The sequence below is a fragment of the Eurypyga helias genome, unplaced genomic scaffold, assembly GCF_000690775.1.
Source record: "Eurypyga helias isolate BGI_N326 unplaced genomic scaffold, ASM69077v1 scaffold3906, whole genome shotgun sequence".
Classification (NCBI taxonomy): domain Eukaryota; kingdom Metazoa; phylum Chordata; class Aves; order Eurypygiformes; family Eurypygidae; genus Eurypyga; species Eurypyga helias.
The window spans coordinates 76,819-98,889 of NW_010254482.1; the positions used below are offsets into that span (position 1 = coordinate 76,819).

At 38.6% G+C, this 22,071-nt stretch overlaps 1 protein-coding gene across 1 annotated transcript in view; it reads right to left on the reverse strand.

The window, feature by feature from the left end:
* The window catches only part of BNC2 (basonuclin 2), a gene marked incomplete at its 5' end in the record, with an annotated part of 91,224 nt that overhangs the window by 56,494 nt on the left and 12,659 nt on the right, over positions 1-22,071 (reverse strand). Inside the window, 1 exon segment of the mRNA XM_010152979.1 lies at positions 17,483-17,718. Within this exon segment, the coding sequence (XP_010151281.1) occupies positions 17,483-17,718 (236 nt within the window).

A 22,071-nucleotide genomic window follows, 5' to 3' on the forward strand; every position in this document is an offset into this window, starting at 1 on the left:
AATTTCTGCAGAAAAGTTCTGATTTTCACTGATTTGTTAGCAGTACACCCAAAAAACATTTATAGTAGTGATTAATTCAAGCTCTGTGCTCAAACCGAAGAGTGCTGTCTAGTGGTGCAAGTTACTTCACCTCAGTTTCTCCTCAGGAAATAGACAAAGCAGAAACATTCTTAATCCAACAGCTACAAAACTAATATAGCAGCTACCTATGTATCACTTCACTTTAAAGAGCCTCTCCAAAGCACCGCCTTTGTTCACGAGACCTGACTCTTCATTGCCTTGACCCTGAATGATTTCCTGTCCACAGACTGCACCATGCTTACAGTAAGTTGCTACTAAGGAAGAGGATCAGGTAACAATAAATACCCCAGCCAGGGCTCCTTAGGAAAGGAAGCGTATCACTCTCAAAGAGAAGGGACAACTATTCTGTTATGCAAAGTAATGGAGTAAAAAATTAATCTTTTATAGCAAGGTGGCAACCAAAGTCACTTCTATCTTCCCTCCCTTCCCATGCCCAAATAGGTAATCAATACAGAGTCTCAGTTGTCCTTGTTGTTGTGTTGTGGAGAATGTATGCCAGTGCAGCTACTACCACCATAAAAATAAACAGTGAGACAAACTTCTTAGATTAAATAGATGTGTGCACATAATCGCTACAGGTCCCAGTGAACTCTGGGGTTGCACTTCCAGTGAAATCAACGTGGCGGGGTGACAGCTGACTTGAAAGCGTTTGCAATGTATCTCACTGTCAGGAGCAGACAACATCGTACTTCCCACAGGCAAGGCTCGGCACGCAGTCAGTGACGAGAGGCGACGATTGAGGCACCGGACAGTGGAACCCATCAGCACAATTTCCCGCAAGTCGGACGCATGAAACAGGGCAGCTGCTGGGATGAGTGAATAGCTGAAGGAGCTCGTGTGAGCTTCAATAGCAGGCCAGAGCGGCGCTCCACTGTGAATGACAAGTGATGGGCCAAATCACTGGGGAGCTACCGATGAGTTATTAATGGTGACAGGTACACTACCTGGGAGACAGGTTGAGAGGGGAAAAAGATTATTTATAAGTGAATAGTTAACAGCTGTACCCACTGCTAAGCATTACATGGATGCCACAAACTGTAGAATTCAAATCTTGGGTTATTCAAGCACGAACAACTGCCTGTCACCAAACTGCAATGCATCGGTACAAATTAAGGTGGGAGAGATGAGACGAGGCTGGAACGATGCCTTGCTCAAGAAGGCAATGTCATCACAGAGTGCAGATAAGAGCTAGAGAAGGACTGAGATAACCATGAGGTGAATTATGGTTCTTAATAATAATGATGAATTTGCAAGAACAGCTTTTTAATTTTTCCTGAGGGCTTTTGCAAGAGAACAGATGCTGAATGTGTCCTGTACTGACAAGAATAAATGGGAGGAAAAAATATAATAAGCAAAGGAAATGTTTTCGAAGAAGTTTTCTTTTGATATGAGAAATAATACATTTCTATTGTGGAGGCAATTTCTTCCATCTCCAGCCCCCTCCCCAGTTTGAAAGCCACATTGTTAAGCTTATAATATAATGTTCTTACAATATGTACAATAATACAGTCACCCAGTTTTTCCCAAAGGAATGAAGCATTCTACTACTGAGTATATTAAAAGTGGCCAGGACAAAAATCTTTCAAATCTATTTCTCTTGTATAATCCTGCACTAGGAAAAGCCGTGGGGAAAGGGGGAGAAAGGGCGGTGGGGATGGGGGAAACAATCAAAATCAAACCAAAAAAAAAACCCAACCACCCCAAAAAACCTTAACAACACCCCAAAAAACCCAACACAAAACAAAAAAACCCGCATCAGGATTTTGGAAATATTTTCATAATGTGAACATCATCCTGAAATAAACTGTTTCTGAGCCCTTTCCTACCCCATTGCAAAGACACATTTCTGCAGCAACTGCTTTCATTGAAGAATAAAACTAAGAAAGAATTTGATGGCTTCTTTTTTGCGGTCTTTTAATGCAGTAGAGCAGTTAAGTAGCAGCAAGACCAGCCAGGTGCCAAGACAATAAGCAGGTGCTCCACTGATTTCCAAGCGTCAATAAAGCCCGGGCTGGGAATCCCTGCACTAGATGTCTGACCAGAGAGAGACATTTTTGACCTCCAACAAAATGTGCCAAATGGCTCATCTTAAAAAAAGAAAAAGAAAAGATGGAGAGAAAAGGTAACAAACTGGGGAGAAAAGGTAACAAACTAAATGCTTAAGCTCCAAATTCAAATTCCAATTTTTTCTTGAAATGCCATCTCAAACAGATTGCAAAATGGTAGGAAAGGGCTAGTCAGCAACAGCTGGCTTCCTGTAAGGTGGAGGGAAGAAATTGTCTCTGACTATGGTTACTGCCACTTCTCATTTCTTTGCCATAGGGCCCTTGTGCTCGCACATGCTCTGGAGGAGATACGTGAGTCAGAAAAGTTTCACACTTCAAAAAGCTTCTGAAGCTTTAAGATATAAGGACATCAACTGACTCAGCACTGTAACTGTTTGCAGGATTTGGTCCAAATCTTTCAGTTCAGGCATTCCAAAGTGCAAAAGGCAAACAGCCCTCTGTGTGTGTGTGTGTGTGTATGTAGGCTGGATTTGATATTAGCGAAGCTCACTCGTAACTTGCTCTCTGCTCTTCGTAAGATTTAATTATTTTTCCTCATCTGTTTCATTCCGGTTCTCATGGAAAACTGGAATGATTCCTTATTGTCTGAACTTCTCACACTATGAATCAATATTTAAATATATAGCAAAAGCTGAGGGGGACTGTCACATTTTGTCTTAACATTTGGCCATTAAAGTGTTTTTATTAAATAATATGCATTGTGTCGACTGTTTTTCACACGACTTAACTTTGGGCATAAACCCATTAAGCAGTCACATAATTTTTTTAAAGGTACTGTGAAAGGTTCAGGAACTGAGCACAGGCGGGATTCAGCATTATAGCCTTCTGAAAATTCTGTATCTGCACTGATATCCTCAGATTTTATTGATTAAATCTCATTTCCCTTCCCTCCTATTTTTAAATTTGTTTTTGCTTAAATAGACATGTGCCAGAGGAGCTGGGCTAAAGGCAGAGGAAACCTAAGTCAAATTTCATAAGGAGTGAAATTTGAAAAGTTAGTTCACTACGCATAAGTGTAAAGAGGCATGAAATTTAGAGTGAACAAGGTGAGCTTAGTTTTGATATCTCCATTTCAACTAAACAGTGCCTTACTGCACAAGTGGTTCCACCACTTGTAAAGTAAGGCACTACTAAAATACATATCAGAGTCTGGTCCTAAATGACAATTTTCTTTCTTGTATTCATAGATGGAAACTGAAATGTCAATTTCTTTCCTGTTTCTTCAGGGATGTTTCTATGAATCTGGAAGCACAGATTTTGATAGTGAAGTTTGTACAGGGATATCAGTGCCTGCTGCTATTATGCTCAAAAATAAAACTTTAACTTACTTTAAAAAAAAATTGTATATGTAAAAAGAATAGCACCAAAGATCTCTCTCTTGGCTATCTTTCAGCAAAAACAAACAAACAAACCTACAGAATTATTATAAAACATATGGTAAAAACCATGAGTGTATTTTATATCAGTCAACATTATTTACCATGTAACTGGGTCAGAATTAATACTCCAAGGACTATACACAACCTACGTCCAACTTTTTATTCTTTACAACTTCACACACCAATGGAGTCCATCCACTAAAGCAGAAGTCTCCTGTTTTCCTCCAAACAAAATGCAGTACAATTTGTTTTTATGGATTCATTATAAATTCTTGAGTGACACAAAGGACAAGCTGCCAACAGCAATAAAAGGCCAGGATACTATGAAGGAAGGCTGGTTTCTAAACATGCCAAAGTTTGTTGGAAATGTAACACTTAAGGGCTCTTCCCTTCCCTGTATTTGATCCCTAGCTGTACTGTGTTCTTCACGTATTAATAAGTAATTAAACCACTTTGACAAACCTCCTCCTCTTTTTCACAGAGAGTATTTGGTAAATTATGTCCACACGTCTCAAAGAGAACAGAAATTCTTCTCCTAATTTGTGCGTACTATGTAATCAGCTCAGCGTGCTAGCTAGTCCTACACAACTGGAGTCAAAGAGCTGTGCTCTAGGGTGGTCTGCAGACACCCAGCTAGAAGGGAAAGGAAATCAGGGATGCAGCATGTACCCATACCTGACCCAGACACTGGGGTTCAATAAGAGGGCAAGGAACTTGTGCTCACTGATTACTTCTTCCACCCACTCCCAAAACTCCCCCTTGGTGCAGGAGAGAAAAAGAGCAGTGACCTGGACCAAAGGAGTTAAGACCTTCCTTTGGTGTGGCCCTGGTCTTCAAGGACATGACAAAACTGACTCAGAGACCTCATGATGAGAATTTGCTGCATTAGGGAGTCTCCATGTGCAAACATGCCACAAATGATCCATGGCTTGTGGCCTGGTCTTGAGAGACATAATAAATGTCAGTGCACAGAGAGAGCGAGTCTACCACAGTGAAAACAATGAACAGTAAAGAAAGAATCTTTATAATCCTACCATTTTTAATTCAAGTGTACTTTCTCATACAGTTCTCACAACCTACTATTCATTCCCTCTCAACTAAAGGGCAATGTTTACAGGAAGGGAACTGCTGTGTGGTATCAGCTGACCAAGCTGACATACATACATTCATTTGAGGCCCCAGTTCAGAAAAAAGTACAAGCAAATGCTTAACATTAAACATGTGAGTAGAGCCCTGTTGAAGTTAAGGGCTTTAATTGTTTAAAGACGGGTAGGTGTTAATGCACCTTGCTGAATCAGGAACCACCTTGTGACAGTGACTGAGCAGTTCTCTGGGTTACAAACTGAGTTTAGCACCCTATAGATTTATGTCTCTAGTGTCCAATAAGGTGATAACTCTTTTGGTTTGCAGTTTTATAACCTCTTTCACCCCTGTCTCTCTAGTATAGTTTCTTTGGTGCCTCAAAAGAGATAAGTGCTGCTTTTCTTCAGCATAGGCACTAGCACTGTCTCCCTCCACTACCCGGCCATACACGCAAAGCATATAAAGGTTGTATAAATTTGCAGCATTTTCCTTCCCGTGTCTTGAACTAACCTGAAAATAGTTATACACAGCACTGTAATATACAAGTCCTGTTCCTTTGAATAGCTAGATAAAAAAAAAAGAAACAACTAAGGATTTTTATACAGTACAGTGGCTGTTGAAATTCCATGTACAATTATCTTGCATGAACTGAGGATAGACACTCTGCTGAAGTGAAAGCGAGTACCTTAGACAGGGACTTCTAGAGTACTACAACATAAAGCAGATTGGCGATGGGGGAAAGCCTTACAGACAGACATCTAATGTCTGGTATGACTAGTATTGGAAGTTTATACTACATTACTGAAACTATTATTCAGGCATGGGAGTATATGTATACTTTCTTTTCAAATTTTCAGTTTCAAGCACTTCTGAAGAACCTCAAACTGGTTTGACATTTAAATTCTCACAAGTGCTTCAAAGCCCATAAAAATTTCTATTGCACTGACATATTTATCTTACTCCAAACAAATCTTATCATTGATATAACAAGCAGTTCTGTGCTAATGTACTACATTTTCATTGATCTATTTGATCCTGCAGGTTACTGGTCACAAAACCCCCAACCACACCCCAACCAACCAACCAAAAAAAAACTTTGAAAAAAATGTCTTCATTATTATTTCTCTGACTCTGGGAAAAGTGTAAAGCTCAGGTTGCTTATGTCACAATGTTTCCATGCCTAAGAAAAATGGTTGTATTGACCCAATAAGAAAGCTAACTCTTCATACTAGCTGAACATATACTTCTCCAACTACCAGAATGAACAACCCTCCATTTAATAATTGTTATAGGACAGTATTAATACTATATGCAATAATAATGCACTGTAGCACAGTAAAAAAAAAAAAATTAAATAGATATGGTGCTACAGGGCTGTTCAGTTAATAATAAGACAACTACAGGGCTCCAAGAATATATACAAGTAGGCATTATGAGTAACTTACTCTTTCAAGCTGCATCTTAAGCTGATCATGTAAAATGAACTTGCTAGCCATATGTGGTTGGGGAAACACAGGCTTCTCTGCCACCGCCTCCAAATGAAGGCTGGAAGTGACCAGGTCAGAGATGGTATGCACATCATAAACGAGTGCCATTGTTATCTCTAGACCACACCACCGCTGCTGGCCAGTTGTCCCTCTTTACATTCCATAACACCCAGGTTCTCTGCAACCTTGCAACAAGCGCAATTGTGTGAGGATCTGCTACAGACATTATTGATTCCTCACCCTTTTTCTCCCAAGAAACATATCTCTGCCTTCAGATGCAGCAGAAAATGCATGCTGTGGGTCTTATATGCGTTACCTCACAACTCTTGAGACTACAAATGGGAGAGAAGAGCTCTGCTTTGCATCCTGAGTTAGTCTGAAATAATCCTATGAAGGGGAAACCAGCTCATACATGGAAAACAATTGAATTAGTACTTAGTTAAATTCCTTAAAACTCAATTTAATTATATTTTATGGAATTCTTTCTAGAATAGATGGGTTGGAAAAAAATATTGTGTATTATAACATTAGATACTCAGCATGTTTCATTTAGTACTCAATAACACTACTGCAGAGTAGCCAATTCTTGCAATTTTATAAAAAAACTCTTGATATTATGACGTGGGGTTTTTTACTGTATCTGCTTCTTGGAACTCTTGTGTTAATTTTATTTTTTACCTAGTTTCATTTTGCATTGTTTATTTATGGTAGGTTTCAAAACTGGAAGAAGCACCTTGAAAATACAAACCTAAATATCTCCAGTATAAAATGGAAAGCAAAAATAAATTATATTAAATATAGTATTTTAAACCGATTCTCCATAATTCAGAATCTGAATTTATGACCTTCAAACGCTTGAGCCTAGTAATACTGAACTGCTTCATATTAATATGCTGGCCTTCTATAGTGACGATCGTTTTCGGAAGCCATTCTGCAGGCATTCATTCAGCTCTATATTGAGCTAGCTGAACAGACGAAGTTGCCCAGCCATCGTCGTAGCTGTTTCCAAATACGCTGAGAACCATTCTGTTTTAATGGAAAGCCTGGTGCAACAAAGCTAAGTTGCAAGCAACCCAAAGAATGAGCAGGCTCATTTCCTTTATCCCTATTTGTCAGCACAGTATGTCAACTTGGATACAAGTTAAAAACATCCACTATCCAGACTGCGTGGGTAACAATATAATGACGTTAACTCTGTTACCATACCCAAGTCACTAGGCAAGCTACCCAGATATACACAAAGCCCAGCAAGCTAGTGTATACAGGGCCAGCAGTCTTCAAAAACTACCTGTCTGACAAGTGATTTCCTCCTCTGCAGGACAATAGTCAGTAACACAGGTTTCCACACCCTTTCCAGCAGAAGGATCTAAGTCTTCAGGGTGCAATTCTGGCAAGATTCATCATGAAGAATCCAGAAAGACTGGATATAAACAGACATACTTTCCCCTACTATAAAAGGTAAAAATTAAACAAATGAAACAAAATACGTCTCTTCCATTTGCTAAAAAGATTATTAAAAAAAAAAAAAATTAAATTCTGAAACTACTGTTCCAGTGGTGGTGATGTTTTAGAATTTGACTAAAGAACAATCATAATTACACATTCTATTTCATTAGAGGATCTCAAAGCACTTCATAAACATTAATTAACAACATCCAAGTATTAATTGGGATGATTAGAACATTTTGCAAAAGCCGTGGGGGAGGAGAGAAATCAAGCTGAAGCACAAAGGACTCGTGCAACAAGTTAATATATTAGAGCCAGTAGAATAATACATGTTTCCTGGCTTCAAGTTAAGTATTCAAAATTCTACGACATGGTGCAAAATGACAACCAAATCATAGAAGATATTTCAGCACAGGGAAGAAAAGTAAATTTCTTAATTAAAATATATGACTTCATCTTCATTAGATTCAAAATGTATCTTGATAAGAAAAAGGGGGTTGTCTGTCTACATTCAACACTCTGCTCTTACTGCCTAGAAGGCAACAGTAAGTGCTAATGACATTTACCCCTCCTAATAAGAGTCACTCACACTTCACTGTTATTCCTTGTTATTGCTCAGGACAGGCACTAGCACCTCATTGAAAGATCAGTGCTGCAAGGGAAAAAAGTCCCCTTGAGATCCCTCGGACTTCAAGAAAAGCAGTAAATCAACTGATGCTGGACAGATGACAAGTTTGATTCTCTGTGGCCCTTCCTGATTCCTAAGTGTCTGTGGGCCTAAATTTCATAACTGCCTGAAGCCAGTGCTGACACACAGACAATCAAAACCACCCCTAAACTCAGAGCAAGAGGTGTCTAAACTGAGGAAAGTCTTAAATCCATTAAAGTGTCATGGTCTGGACTCCGTACTCTCTAATTGAGTTAATCTGCATTGATGTGTAGCCGAATGGTTACCATCACAACCTTATCACCTCCAGAACCATGATTTGAATTCAGCCTGAGGTCCTCTGTGAAGAGGGTAGTCTACAAAAAGCAGAAGTTCTAATGTCTGAGCTGTGAGAAGAATGATGTTAATTCCTAGGATTCTTGCCACACCTCACTCCCCTCCACATGCACACTCACATTTCCCTTCGATCAATAGCTTTATGCCCTTTTGTTTTCTTTGCTTTATAGCAGGTTACTGCATTTACTACCAGAAAATTGAGATGGACAGTAACCCCGAGATCCTGTCCTCAGCTCAGTAGTCATATTTCTTTGACATAGTGCAGGATATGTTCCTGTAGAGGCTTCAAGTTGGCATTGTTGGCAAGAGGAACGATTTTCCAGGCTAGAAGGAAAGCCCTTCTCTCCCTTTCCCCCATCCACAGAGAATTAGTATCAAAACAGAGACTTTTGTCACAGACACACACACTCAGAATCTGTTAGAAATAGAAACAAAATTTATAGATTATTCAAGTATGTGCATATATACACACATCTATAGATATCCCACAGAAAATCTTCTGTGATCATAAATGGTTAATAGAAATTCAAACACATTCTGAAACAAGAAAGCTGGAAATCGTTTCCTCCTTGGCCTACCTGCCAAAACCCAAGTTCAGGGCTCTGTTTCTCCCGCAGTGCTTGATGGCATCACTCACACCTAAAACAGCCTAGGGAGTGAACTATTCCTCCCACCTCCTTCATCCCCCACTCTGCTTTAGGTGTTTGTGATTTCATCAACTATCACAAGAGAAACACAGGACCGTGAACTCAAGCCTTGGCAGGTAAAGACATTTTCAGCTCCATTTTAAAAAGCAAGCACACATGGTCCTGGCATATGCCTGACAGACCTTCAGTAACAGCCATTTCCATGCTCTGCATCCCAGTAGCTGTACCCAGCTGTGTGTCAGCCAGTGGGACCGCAGCTTCTCACCCCCAGTGCTGTAAACAGTACACATTCCAGGTAGGAGAAACACAGCCACACAAAAGTCTCTCTCTCTTTCTCTCTTTTTTCTTTTGGTCTTTGACGGCTAGAAATGTTTGCCATTAAAAAGGGCCATCTTTGCATTTCTGAGCCATGTGAAACACTACGGTTATAAAGGCTGACTATTTCATAGTAGTCATTAAGAACTAGCATCATGTATACTGCTGCTGATCACCAGGGGTTATACAGCCCTCTGCTTCATTACCCTTGCAAGATGCAAGACACAGAGCAGCAATAGCACAGCTCTCCAGCTGCACATATTCTGGAAATCCAAATGATCTTTGCATGTTACTGAGACATCTGTCGTCACGTAACTTGTCCTGGTGGCATTCAGAAGTGCCATCAAACTCTCTGGGCTTTTTTTTTATTCTTTCCCAGTTCAAGTGCTAACAGTCATGATAAATAGAGTCATGTAGCACGAGTGCGATTGGTAGCGTTACTATCAGAGGTACGGCATCAAAAGCAGCAGAGATGGTAAGCAATTTAGTGCAGATACAGAGAAAATCTGAAAGTACTTAACACTGTAGAACAAGTGGCACTGCTTTGCTCAAACACACAACAGTGCTTCCCTCTGGCTCAGCAGTTGGGCTCTCTTCGCTATCTCCCTCTTCAGTCCTTCAAGTTTTATCTGAGCTTCTTCCCTTCTCTGTTTAGAGAGGAGATAGGATAGTCACTCTTCACTTAGTACAGCTAAGATCAATACAAAAGAGCAAGGGGCACAGTAGAGAATCTCTGTTCCACAGAAGTGCAGGGGAGTCATGCTAAACTGACTCACAAGGGAAAAGAGAAACTCTTCCAGATGATCACAACTGCAAACGTTAGCATGCAGTGATGCTGTGGGAGGAATGGAAAACGCAGGAGATGGACACATCATCTAACAGACCCTTTTCATCTCTTTGTGCTAAAGAGGGAAAATCAGAGAAGGAGGGACAGTGAAACTGAGGTGAGGCTGAAGAAGGGAAGATAAGCAAGAAAAAAAAAGGGGGGAGAGGGGGAGGAGGAATGTAAGCCAATGGCAACAGAATAAGTAAGTTGGAGTGGAAAGAGAGGAAGGAGGGAACAGACAGGCACAGAGAACAAGAAATAGGCAGGGCACATACTAAAGAGACCCAGATTTAAATCCCATCTGTACCGGGAGAATAGAAGTCTGGATAAATGTTACCCAGCTTTGAGCCCTGGTCGCTCTGAGGGCCACTGCTGAAAAATTATGTCAGAATAAAGGAACACATATAAGTGTTAACAATAATTAGACGGGGGAAAAGAAAACACAAGATAGAAGTGTAGCTAACAAAGCTGAAAAAAAAGTAAATAAAGCTATAAAAGGGCAACTATCTCTTCATTATCAAGTAATTAAATGTGGGTGACAGTTAGGGGAAATACAAGCTTGCATGTGATAGGCTTGAGTTGTACTTCAGCTTTGTTTCAGTCTTTACTAGATAAACTTCTTAACCTTTATCTACACCAGTTTTACTACACATAAAAGGGGCATAATACTCAGAGACATGGAAAGACTGAGTAAGTGACTGCTTCTTAAAATGTATGGAAATTCTCCAGTGGTCACAGCTAAACAATTGAAAAATATTAATTAAGCAACTGACAAACAGACCAATGAGGAATGAGAAGCAATATAAAAAAAAACCCCAAAAGCATAACCTGCAATAGTCATTTTTATTGTATTAATGATGTATAATTGTCATCAAACTTCCACAGTGTTGCAAGCATAATTTTTTTTTTCCTATCCATAACATAATTCGATTGCCTATTTCTCCTAATTTTCTTTGTCACAAATAATATAGCATAATCCACTTTAAAGGCCTTCTTTTTAAGAAAGAAAAAACATTAAATCAACTGATGGAACTCGGGGAAAAAAGGGGTGACAGAAACTTCACATGACTTATGATTATAGATAGCAGAATACACTGAACTGGAAGTTCGGTATCATCACTACAGTAACCTGACACCACTTGTCTGCCTTGGAAAAGCTGATATCCTCAGAGCTGCTGTTTGTTTGTTTTCTTTCTAATGTTCCTTATGTTAAAGCAATGGCGGCTGTTTGACAAGCTGTTTAATTAAACAGCCCTTGCACTTGGGCTCATAGCAAAAGTTCAAATATCTTAAAAGGAGGCAAGTGAGTACAGGCGGGAAAGCTAAGACTGAAGTCTCTAAAAGAGGTGAGATAGCAACAGAACCATGCTTTTCTGAAATACTCCACAGACAGGTGAATGGTGGGCAATATTTAATTTTAAGAACAGTAAAGCAATTTCCATCTGTGCATATGGTTAATATTTCACCTGCTCGGAAGGGATGAGGTGCTAAGGGATTATGCAGAGAAAGAACAGAAAAGAAATTAAGAATGGTATTATTAAAAATGCTCAAATTTCTTTCTTTGGTCTCTCCCCAAATCTCTTGACCTAATCTGGGTGTAAGAAGGATGTTCATGAACTATCTAGTTGTAGTAAACTAGGACAGCAAACAAACATAACCCATTCCACCAGGAGCAACTATGTTTTACAAAAAATTGAGAAATTGTCAGTCAAATATAACACTGATATATGTGAGCATTTAATAATCAGTTTTTCTGAAAAATCTCAGAAATTTTTTAACCTGCACTATATAGTTAACAATTTGAGTGAGTTTGTCTTAGTTAATGGGATGTTGTCTTTTGAAAAAAATGTCAAAATTCACCCCCCTCCCTAAGGTATACCATCTGAGAGTTTACTAATAGCTGACTCCAGTTACTGAAGCAGTTGTTCTGGCTCAACGCTTGTTTTAGCCCTACAGAACCAACACAGCAGCAGGAGAACAAACCACAGTCCATCCTGGTCATCATCAGAAGATTTAACTAAATTCATAAAGCAGGGATTGTGCTGATGATTTGTGGGCAAAGGAACACACAAGCCCAAGTCAGCAGTGGTAGAGGATGTCATTCATTTCAGAGGTTTTTTCTTACTTTTCAAATCAGCAGTCTTGACAGTGAAACCACAGAGTCAGGAAAAGAATGATACTCCCATTTCCAGTCTTTCCAAACCAAAAAATGATATCTAATAATTTTGAACTTCAACTGTTTTCAGCACTGATGTTGCCATGTAAAAGACCTTCATTTAGGATTAGTGATTCCCCATGCACTGTTCAGTGCAGGAACTTTGGTAAGTGAGTCACTTTTGGGGGCAATAAAATACCCATACTTTTCCAACTGGATTTAGTTTTGATTTTGGGTTTGGGAACTACTTTTTTATTTTAAAATTTCTTATACATGTGAGTGGCACCAGAGTGTCTGGCAGCCAAGATGTTGCCTATGAGCTACTGACTATAATGTACTTTTTTCAAGGGAATGATGATAATAGTAGAAATCCTCCATCTACCCCTTTTTTCTGACCCTGCCAATGTTCTTTTCTGTGCCTCTGCTTCCCTCTTTGTACTGTAAAGATAATATTTATTTTCTTTCTTTACACTAAGGGAATACAACTATTTGATCACAAAACAGTTGAAAAAGTGTTGAGCTGTTACTCAAAACACTGAATCATTATTTGCAAAGAGTCGGTTTATGGCCTCAAAGTTGTGGTCACATGTCCTGTCATCTGCAGCTGGACCAGTGTAATAGCTGAATGCCCCAGCTGTTCACGGCTAGTGGTAAAATTGCTCTCTAGCCCTTTCCTCTCAGAATAATCAGAGTTAACTTACACATGTTTAGCTGGAGGATTCTCCTAATCTGGCTTTTTAATGATTATACATGTAGTTATGTAGTACTTGCAAATGGGTTGGGTGAAGTATTCTCCAGTGGTGGAGCTGAGAAGAACAGCTGGCAAAGTTACCTCTTCACTCAGTTCAGCTGGAACCAAACCAGGGCTGGAGACTTCCTCACAGTTGAGCTGTTCTTTATAGCAAAAGTAACTTCACCCAAATCCTTAGAGCCACTAATCACATCTCTTTGAGTGGCAAGTGTAGAATCTGATCCCAAAACAGCTACTGTTGTTGGCAGAATAATTCTCATCATGTAAAGACAGGTGTTGCATTGGTTGTTCCCAAAGAGAAAACCTATGCGCTCACTAACATCTCCACACTAAATACAGCAACTTAGTTCCTTGACATAGGTACCAGATAAATAAGCTTAGACACTGAAGTGCTAAGTGCCATGTCTGCCCACGGAGCAGACACAGTCCAGAAAGGTTCCCCATGCAGTAAGGTTTTCTTAAGGATCACTTCTAAAGATGAGAGAACCACACGTCCTCTAAAACACTAATCCTGTAAGCAATCTGATGAGACTGCTGACCAACTTGTCACTCACCGACATTTCAGAGGTAGGTATCTATTCACCAGGAACTAGGTTTATTGCACAGAGGCCAGAGAAAGCTTGCCAGGTCTTAATACCTTTCAGACGCTACTGGCAATGTTGTGACTGTGCCCAAATGTGAAAGGCAGTGTATCACGTTACATCTGCTGGCTTCAGGGTTCCTCCGTTTCCTGTGCTCCATTAATGTATCCAATGAATGAAGCAATAAATACTGCAATTTTCTCTGCCCACTGCTTTTTAATTTGCTATTTAGAAACATTATTAGTCCAAATGAAGCTGTTATAAATAATCCCACCCACCTTGCAGCACCAACACACAAACAGAGACAGGCACCGGTTTTCTCTTGTTTTTTGAGTGGAGCAAACGGTGCTCAAAATGCTCAAAAGCTACTGAGATTTTATTCTATTTTAATTTTTTTTTTTTTTTTTTGTGGGAAGAAGAGTTTCATTATGGATCTTTAACAGAAAAGAATTCATCTGGCAATACTAAAATAATTTATTTTGAATGGATACATCTACCCTCAGATTTCTTTCTTTTTCCCTCCAAAAATCTCCACTTAAGGAAAATTTTAAAGTATTTTAACACTTATGTGATGATAGTCCTTGCAGAAGAGGCTTAAGGTACGAATTATCTATGTTCCAAATTCAGTATTTCTGAGCAAGCGTTCCCAAAGCTACTAAGCTTCCTTTTTTTTTTTCCTCATGTCAAAGAGTGACATACAACATTTCATCCAGTCGCAAATTTAAAATATTATTTTTATTAGATCAGAGAAAAGCAAGCCAGTTTACTGGCTTACGCTTCTCTAACTACAGCATTATAGCAAATTTAAACCTTTTTCTAGAGATATATATTTATGTATTTGACATACAATGAGTATATATGAACGTATGGTCCAGTCAAACTTACCAGCATTGACTGGACTAGGTTATAACTTAGAAAGGTTTGCACAGACAACTTAAAAAGAACTATACTTCCAGGCTCAGATTTCCATGTTCCTAGTTTCACTGCATGGCAGCCTACCAACAATCCCATAGCTCTGCGGTACTCTGAATGATTTCTTTTGGTACTTGGTACTTTTGGTTCTCTTGCAGAAGGCTCATGCCATTTCATTGGAAGATTTTTGGGTGGAAAAGATGAGTTTAAAAGCCTCAAACATTTCTGTGAAGAGTTCCAGTTCTATCATGATGAACTTCGTGGAACAACACCTTTTGCTCAAAGGAGACATTACCTGTAGTTCTTCATCTGTATGCACTTTTACTGCGTTAGTGTTACTACATATTGCCTTTCAAATGTCCCTGCATGCCCCTTTTCTCCTTTTTACCAGAGAGTTGCAATAGAGTTACTTTTCAAAAAATACTTTTTCATTATCCTAGATTTGATTTATTTTCCTAAGATTTATCTTCATATATGTTTTACTAAGCAGTTTCCCTTTCTGTCATATAAGGAGCTTCATAGCTTTAATGGAAACAAAATTCATTGTTTTCCCAGAAAGGTTGTGGAACCTTCCTCCTTGGAGCTGTCTGGGCATGGCCCTGGGCAACCAGCTCTAGATGGCCCTACCTGAGCAGAGGGGGTTGGACAGATGACCTGCCTTCCAACCTCGACCAGTCTGTGATTCTTTGAAATCAGAGAGCTAAACTAACAGGCAGGCTTGACTAAACCTATTCTAGGTCTTCATTCATTCACTAACACAATCCACAGCCGAGCACTAACCAAGTCAATATGTGGCAAGACTGTAACAGCTGCCCTTAGCTTTCATAAATAATTGTTCTCCTTTAACTGACATCATATTCAATATAGCATTGTTGAATGCAGTAATGGTAAAATTCATGCCTTGAGGGCCACAATGTGATTGAGTTTTAGCCAGATAAACTGAACTATGACCTAAGAGTGTATTATAGGCCTTTGCACCACTCAGATGCATAGGTCACAATCTCACTCTTTATGAACCTCTATGTAATTATATTACAAGCCATTCTTGCATATGTTAAGATCATTCCAACAGATAATTAAAACAAAATCAATATGAGCCTGATTCTACAACCTTTAAAACATGAAAACTACTGATTTTAGTCAGTCTTCTTGTCTGTAGCAGACACTGAATTACATTCTACGCTTGTAATATATTATGCCTAACTATTCATTGCATTTAATAATCAGCAATGTTCACTAAATCTTAGAAAGGATGCATTTTTCACATGTCTTCCCTTGCAAACGATATTTCTTCACCTCCCTTGATCAGCAGCATCCAGAATCCAGATATCTAAAATATGATGCAATATGCACATAATGCCATTACAGTATGTAACTCTATAGACACCTATCATACACCTTTCTAATCATATATTATATCTAATATCTATAGATACACATACATACATATATCTATCAGATATATGTATGTCTAAAGACATTATGGATATATAGTTACACATAAGTTTTAGACTGGTAATGGGAAAAAACCATGTATTCTATTGTATTGGAACATATGTAATGCTTCGCTTTTACAAAACAGATGCGTGATGGAACGCCAGATCAATTAAAGAGTTCCGCTCTGTATATATCTTCATAATAACCGGATTTCATTATTAAAGTAATAGCATTTTTATTACTCTTTCTCTAGGACTGTTCAACAATTCAGAACACTTTCTGCAAAAATCTATGTATAGAGCATTTAAGAAAATATTTAAGATTTTAAAGGTTTCCATAGAATTACATGGGGCTAATTTAGTGCTTTCACATGAAGGACAGAAAATTGAAGAGGAATTAAAAAATACAGTCAGAATTCCTCAGAGTGGGAATAAAGATTCCCATAGTTTCTGCATAGTGCCAAGCATGCTACGCCAAGTAAAGAAATTATCAGAAAATGGCATTTTCTAAGTTTTTCAGGTGTATCCACCCAAATAACTGAGTGACATAGAAGATGCAGGGCTCCCTCAAAGTCAGTAGCAATTAAGAGAAGTCAGCAGAATGTAGTATTAGATTCTCAATCAGAAACAGTCTTATAAAGTGTATTAATTCACTTTGAAACAAAACACGTTGAAATATTTCAGATAAGCAAGCATACATATTCATGACCATACTCACACAGCAGGCGTGTACAAGTTTTTGTTTACTTATTTTATGTTTTGTTTACTTACCTTAACTAATCTGCATGTAACACTTTCTTTAAAGTTACCTTTTTAAAATGGCCTTATAAGCAGGATTTTCCTGTTTATCCATTACATTGTAAGGATACTTCCCAACACAGTCATGATCACAACCCCCATTTCATCTAACCCTTACTGGATATCTTGCTAAAGGAGGAGAGAAAAGATAAAGGGGTTCCTGACTTGGATTCTAGTTTCTTAAGTCAAACAGTAGCCCTTGAAAACTTGCCAGTTGCCTTTGATGACCAAACCATGCTTGCAGCTAGCTAACCTCAGTATTTGCAATATTTAAGGTATTTCCGACAATAAGTGTAAGCAAGTACAAATAAATACTACAGTACAAAGAAACCTGCATTTTTTTAGCTTAGGAAAAATTGAATATTTCATTTTGCCAACACCATCATTAGTCTTCAATATGCCACACTAAATTTACTTCATATCCTTCTACCTCTTTGGGTGGACGGTCACTACATCTGTACAAAAAAAAAAAATCAGTCAACTAGGTTTGGAAACATGCTTTTTTTTATTTCCTACCTGAAGGATGTAGCCTCGAACATAGTCTCGAAGTGTCCAGCCTAAACCATGTAGAATATGCAACACCTCCTCTTGCTTCAGTACGCTGAAGAGTCGGTCAAGTAGTATCTTCAGCCTCACAGGCACAGCCTGAGTACCATAGAGCATCAGGCTGCTGATATCAAACACAACATTGGACTGCACAATCTCCACTTGGGTTGGGTGGTAGAGGTGCTGAGTACTAAGCTTGTCCAAGGCTGAAAGAAAAGGGGGTAAGTATAAAAGAGGAGCTAAAGAAAAGACAAGAAAAGAATTCAAAAAAATTATCTAAACACACTGAATTTGGCAGATGCACTTATTTTCTAGAGAAATATCACCAGGACAATTCACAGAATTATAGAATCACAGAACAGTTTGGGTTGGAAGGAACATTTATAACTCATCTAGTCCAACCCCTTGCAATAAGCAGGGACATCTTCAACAGTGTCAGGCTCTTCAGAGCTCACTCCAAGCTGGCCTTGAATGTTTCCAGAGATGAGGCATCTACAACCTCTCTGGACAAACCTGTTCCACTACCTACTTCATCTTTATATATAGTCTGAATCTACTGTCTTTTAATTTAAAACCATTATCCCTTGTACTATTGCTACAGGCCCTATTAAGAATTCTGTCCTCATCTTTCTTATAAGCCCATTTTAGGAAATGGAATGCTACTATAAGGTTTCCCTGGAACCTTCTCTTCTCCAGGGGGAACGAGCCCAGCTCTCTCCACCTTTCTTCATGGGAGAGGTGCTCCAGCCCTTTGCATCTTCGTGGCCTCCTCTGGACTCACTCCAATCGATCAATATCCTTCTTATCTTGAGGGTTCTACAGCTGGATGCAGCACTCCAGGTGGGGTCTCACAAGAGCAGAGTAGAGGGGCAGAATCCCCTCCCTCGACCTGCTGGCCACACTTCTCTGGATACAGCCCAGGATACGGTTGGCTTTCTGGGCTGCCAGCGCACACTGCCGGCTCATGTTCAGCTTTTCATCCACCAGTAGCAAGTCCTTCCCTGAAGGACTGCTTTCAATATATTCTCACTCCAGCCTGTATTGACACTGGGGTTTGCCTTGACCCAGGTGTAGGACTCCGCACTTGGCCTTGTGGAACCTGAGGAGGTTCACAGGAGTCCACTTCTTCAGCTTGTCCAGGTCTCTCTGAATGGTATCCGACCCCCTAGGCATGTCAACCACACCACTCAACTTGGTGTCATCTGTAAATTTACTGAGGATGCACTTGACCCCACTGTCTATGACATTGCTGAAGATGATAAACAGTATTGGTCCCATCACTGAGTGATCCTTTTTTCACAGACACAGTCCAAAACAGGCCTAGTTTTTAAAGGTCATAATTAACTTAAATTTCTACAGCAGAAGGGTGCTCAGCTGAGCCCAGAGACTTTAATACTTATAAGTTCAAAAGAAATTACAGAATATTTATGAATAACTGATGACCAAGACTGAAGCTATGCAGAATTGATTAGGACTGTTAAAGGGTTGAGGCTTAACCTCTGGGGGATACAAAGAAAACAGATCTAAACCCCAGACTTTTAAACATACTAAAAATGAGTTTCCTGATTTACCATAAATTCTATCATTAATTGACTGTTACTTGAGCTGGCTTGATTGTTTTACCCTTCTGTGTGAATTTCATGTTATTCACTGTGACATGAGTAAATTCAAGATGAGGGGAGGAGAGGTTTGCAGGATGAATCTAGTTCTTATTCCCTTGTGAAGTTAAATATGACAGAATTGCATATGACATCACACATTTTACTGAGTATCAGTGTTTAAATTCAATTATCTTTCCACTTTATGGACCGTGTTGCAGCACCTAAGCGTCTCACTGCTTTTTTTTAAACAAACTTTCTGAGCATTTGAAATAATTTTATAGGGACTTCTTCTCCTGTACTTCGGTTTCTTCTTGGTTTATGGTCACTAGAGAGTTTACATACTCTTGATAAATTGCTTTCTTACACCAAGAGCGCAAAGGCCCTTATCATTTACTCGCTGGCTTCATTCAACACATTTACTCCAAGGAATACTTTGTCAAAGAGTTCTGGTTTCCTCATACTTCATTTCTTGCAACTGATTTGTCTGATCTTTCCTATTCTAGTGGTTAAGTCAACTTTGAATAAATAGCTTTAAATATTAATTTAACATTCAAAAAAGATAAGGAATTGGCAAGCCTAGGGACTGCAGTCCTATGTCTCTCCACACGACATTTATACTGCAGCATGTGAAGGGTGGGATTTTTCTTCCAAAGGCTCTTCTTCCACAGTACTTCAGTTATATAGGCTTCATGATCTGGGACTGATTTATTTACAAGGTCTAATGAATGGGATTTGATTGAAGCTTAAGCAGGTCAAATACTTTCCTACTTTTTTTTTTCCCCCCTTTTATGTATGATATTTTTGTAACATCATTATTTTGCTGCTATCATAACAGATGTGTCATCGAAGTACTCAGCTAGAAAAGCCTAGAAAATTGATTTTGTTACTGTGCAGGCTGTGCTGTATGTGCTGGTATGTATATATGTGTACGCTGGGGACACAGCAACCATTTGGAAGGAGTAAAATACAGTAAAATCCTAATCTATTTTTTAAAAATACTACTACTACTTGCAATAAGAATGCTGAAATATCATTAGCGTCAATAGATGTAACATCTTCTACCAGGCTATCAAAATAATTAACTAGATTTAGATCATCTTGAGCTTTCCGCCTTCAGTCTTAGAGAATGAGAATAGGATCTGAAGAGGTTAACTGGCTTCTCCAAGTTTACACAAATTCAGACCAGAGTCAAGACCGGAATGAGTATTTTCTGAATACTCAATGCTTTTAATCACTGCACCATACTGTATTTCTAATATCTTGATACATGTTTTTGTTTCTCTTTACTTAACAGTAAACCCTATGTCTGCAGTGAGGAAAAGCAAGTTCTTCCAGCTAAAGATGACTTGGCTTGTTGAAGATTTTAAGGTCATCATTCTATTTTGGCTCAAGTCAGAATGACTGTAAGATGTCTTTATCTAAAGACTATTGAGTAGATTATAAAACTAATAGCTAGAATGAGATTACAAAACTCTGTGGACATTTACCCAGTTCATGTAATGTGACCATTCTGAGGATAATAGCTTTTGAAAGGCTGACATGGACCAGAAGTGAAAAAAGAAATAAAAAAGGTCCTTTTAAATTACTGAGCACATTCTCTGAACAGCAGACACAACTTTTCACAAGATACCCTGTACTATTCCATTTATTTGCAACATTTATTTTCAAGCAATATTATTTATAAATATCCACTTCTCGAAACACACATACACACAAATAAGATTGAGTCTACTGTTGGATTAACATTCCAAGTGAGTGTGAATTTGTCTCCAATTTTGATTTTTGGCCTTATTCTGCACATTATATAACAAACAAATAAGCCGTGAATTTTTATTCTTTCAAAGTACAAGTCAGGATATGCACTGAAACATGTAATCTATAACACAACAAAGTATGTATTTTTGCATGGGTGTGTAAGAAAGTTTGCCAGCTAAAGAGAGACATCATGCTACAGACAAAAAAAAAAGAGAAGAGAAATGCACTTGCACCTATACGAGAAATAATAGTAGGGCAAGCATCTGAAATTCTTTCAGTTCATTGACTATTGACACCCTTTACACTTGGAAGGAAAATGAAACTTTTTACTGTAATTTGTAATTTATAAAAATTATCTTATTTCTTTGAAAGAGATTGCTAAGGAAACAGTTGACAGAGAGAAGTTGTTTTCTGTAGTACTTCTAAATGATTTCTCCTCTAGTATCATTAGTGAACTAATGTTGGTGTTCCAGGTGGATTCAAGAGGCTGTTTATTTTTTCATGACACATACGTTTTCAAATAAGAGATAACAGAAGGACATAAGTCTCATTGTTAGTTTTTCTGTAAGGACAAGAGTATTAACTTTAGCCTTTTTGCCAAATATCAGGGTAGATGGCTGTATTCTGCTGTCCATCTAATTTCATGTGGATAATGCATTCCTCACCATTTTCTGTTCTAAACTATTGGTTCAATTTCTATATGCTCATGAACAATACCATGTTTCACAGGTAAATACATTCAACAGTATCTGCAGCAGTGTATGATTTCATAAATGCTTAGGAGACTTCAAGATGAAACATGCTATATAAAAGAATGAGCTTTATCATACCTGGAATATGACATAAACAGATGTGTCCTTATTAAGAAGGTATCAGTGACTGAAGATCGTAAATGACACATTAAAAGTCCCTTCCTGGTGCAGCATGAGGTATAACTCACACCTCTTACACTTTCACTGGGCTCAAAAGTTCACCCAGAGAAGTCTTAACATGTTTGTGACTTATTGGTCACAACCTGCACAACCTTTTCAAAAAACATGACAACAATGGATTCAGCTAGGTGCTTAAACTAAGAAGCCTACCTTTTAAAAAACCAATTAAATTCTTAACACTGCTCCAATAGTCTGACATTCTCTACCTCAGTGTGAGTGGAAAGTTGTTCACTGATAGAGGAGGAAGAGATCTAATGAATCTTAAAATCAT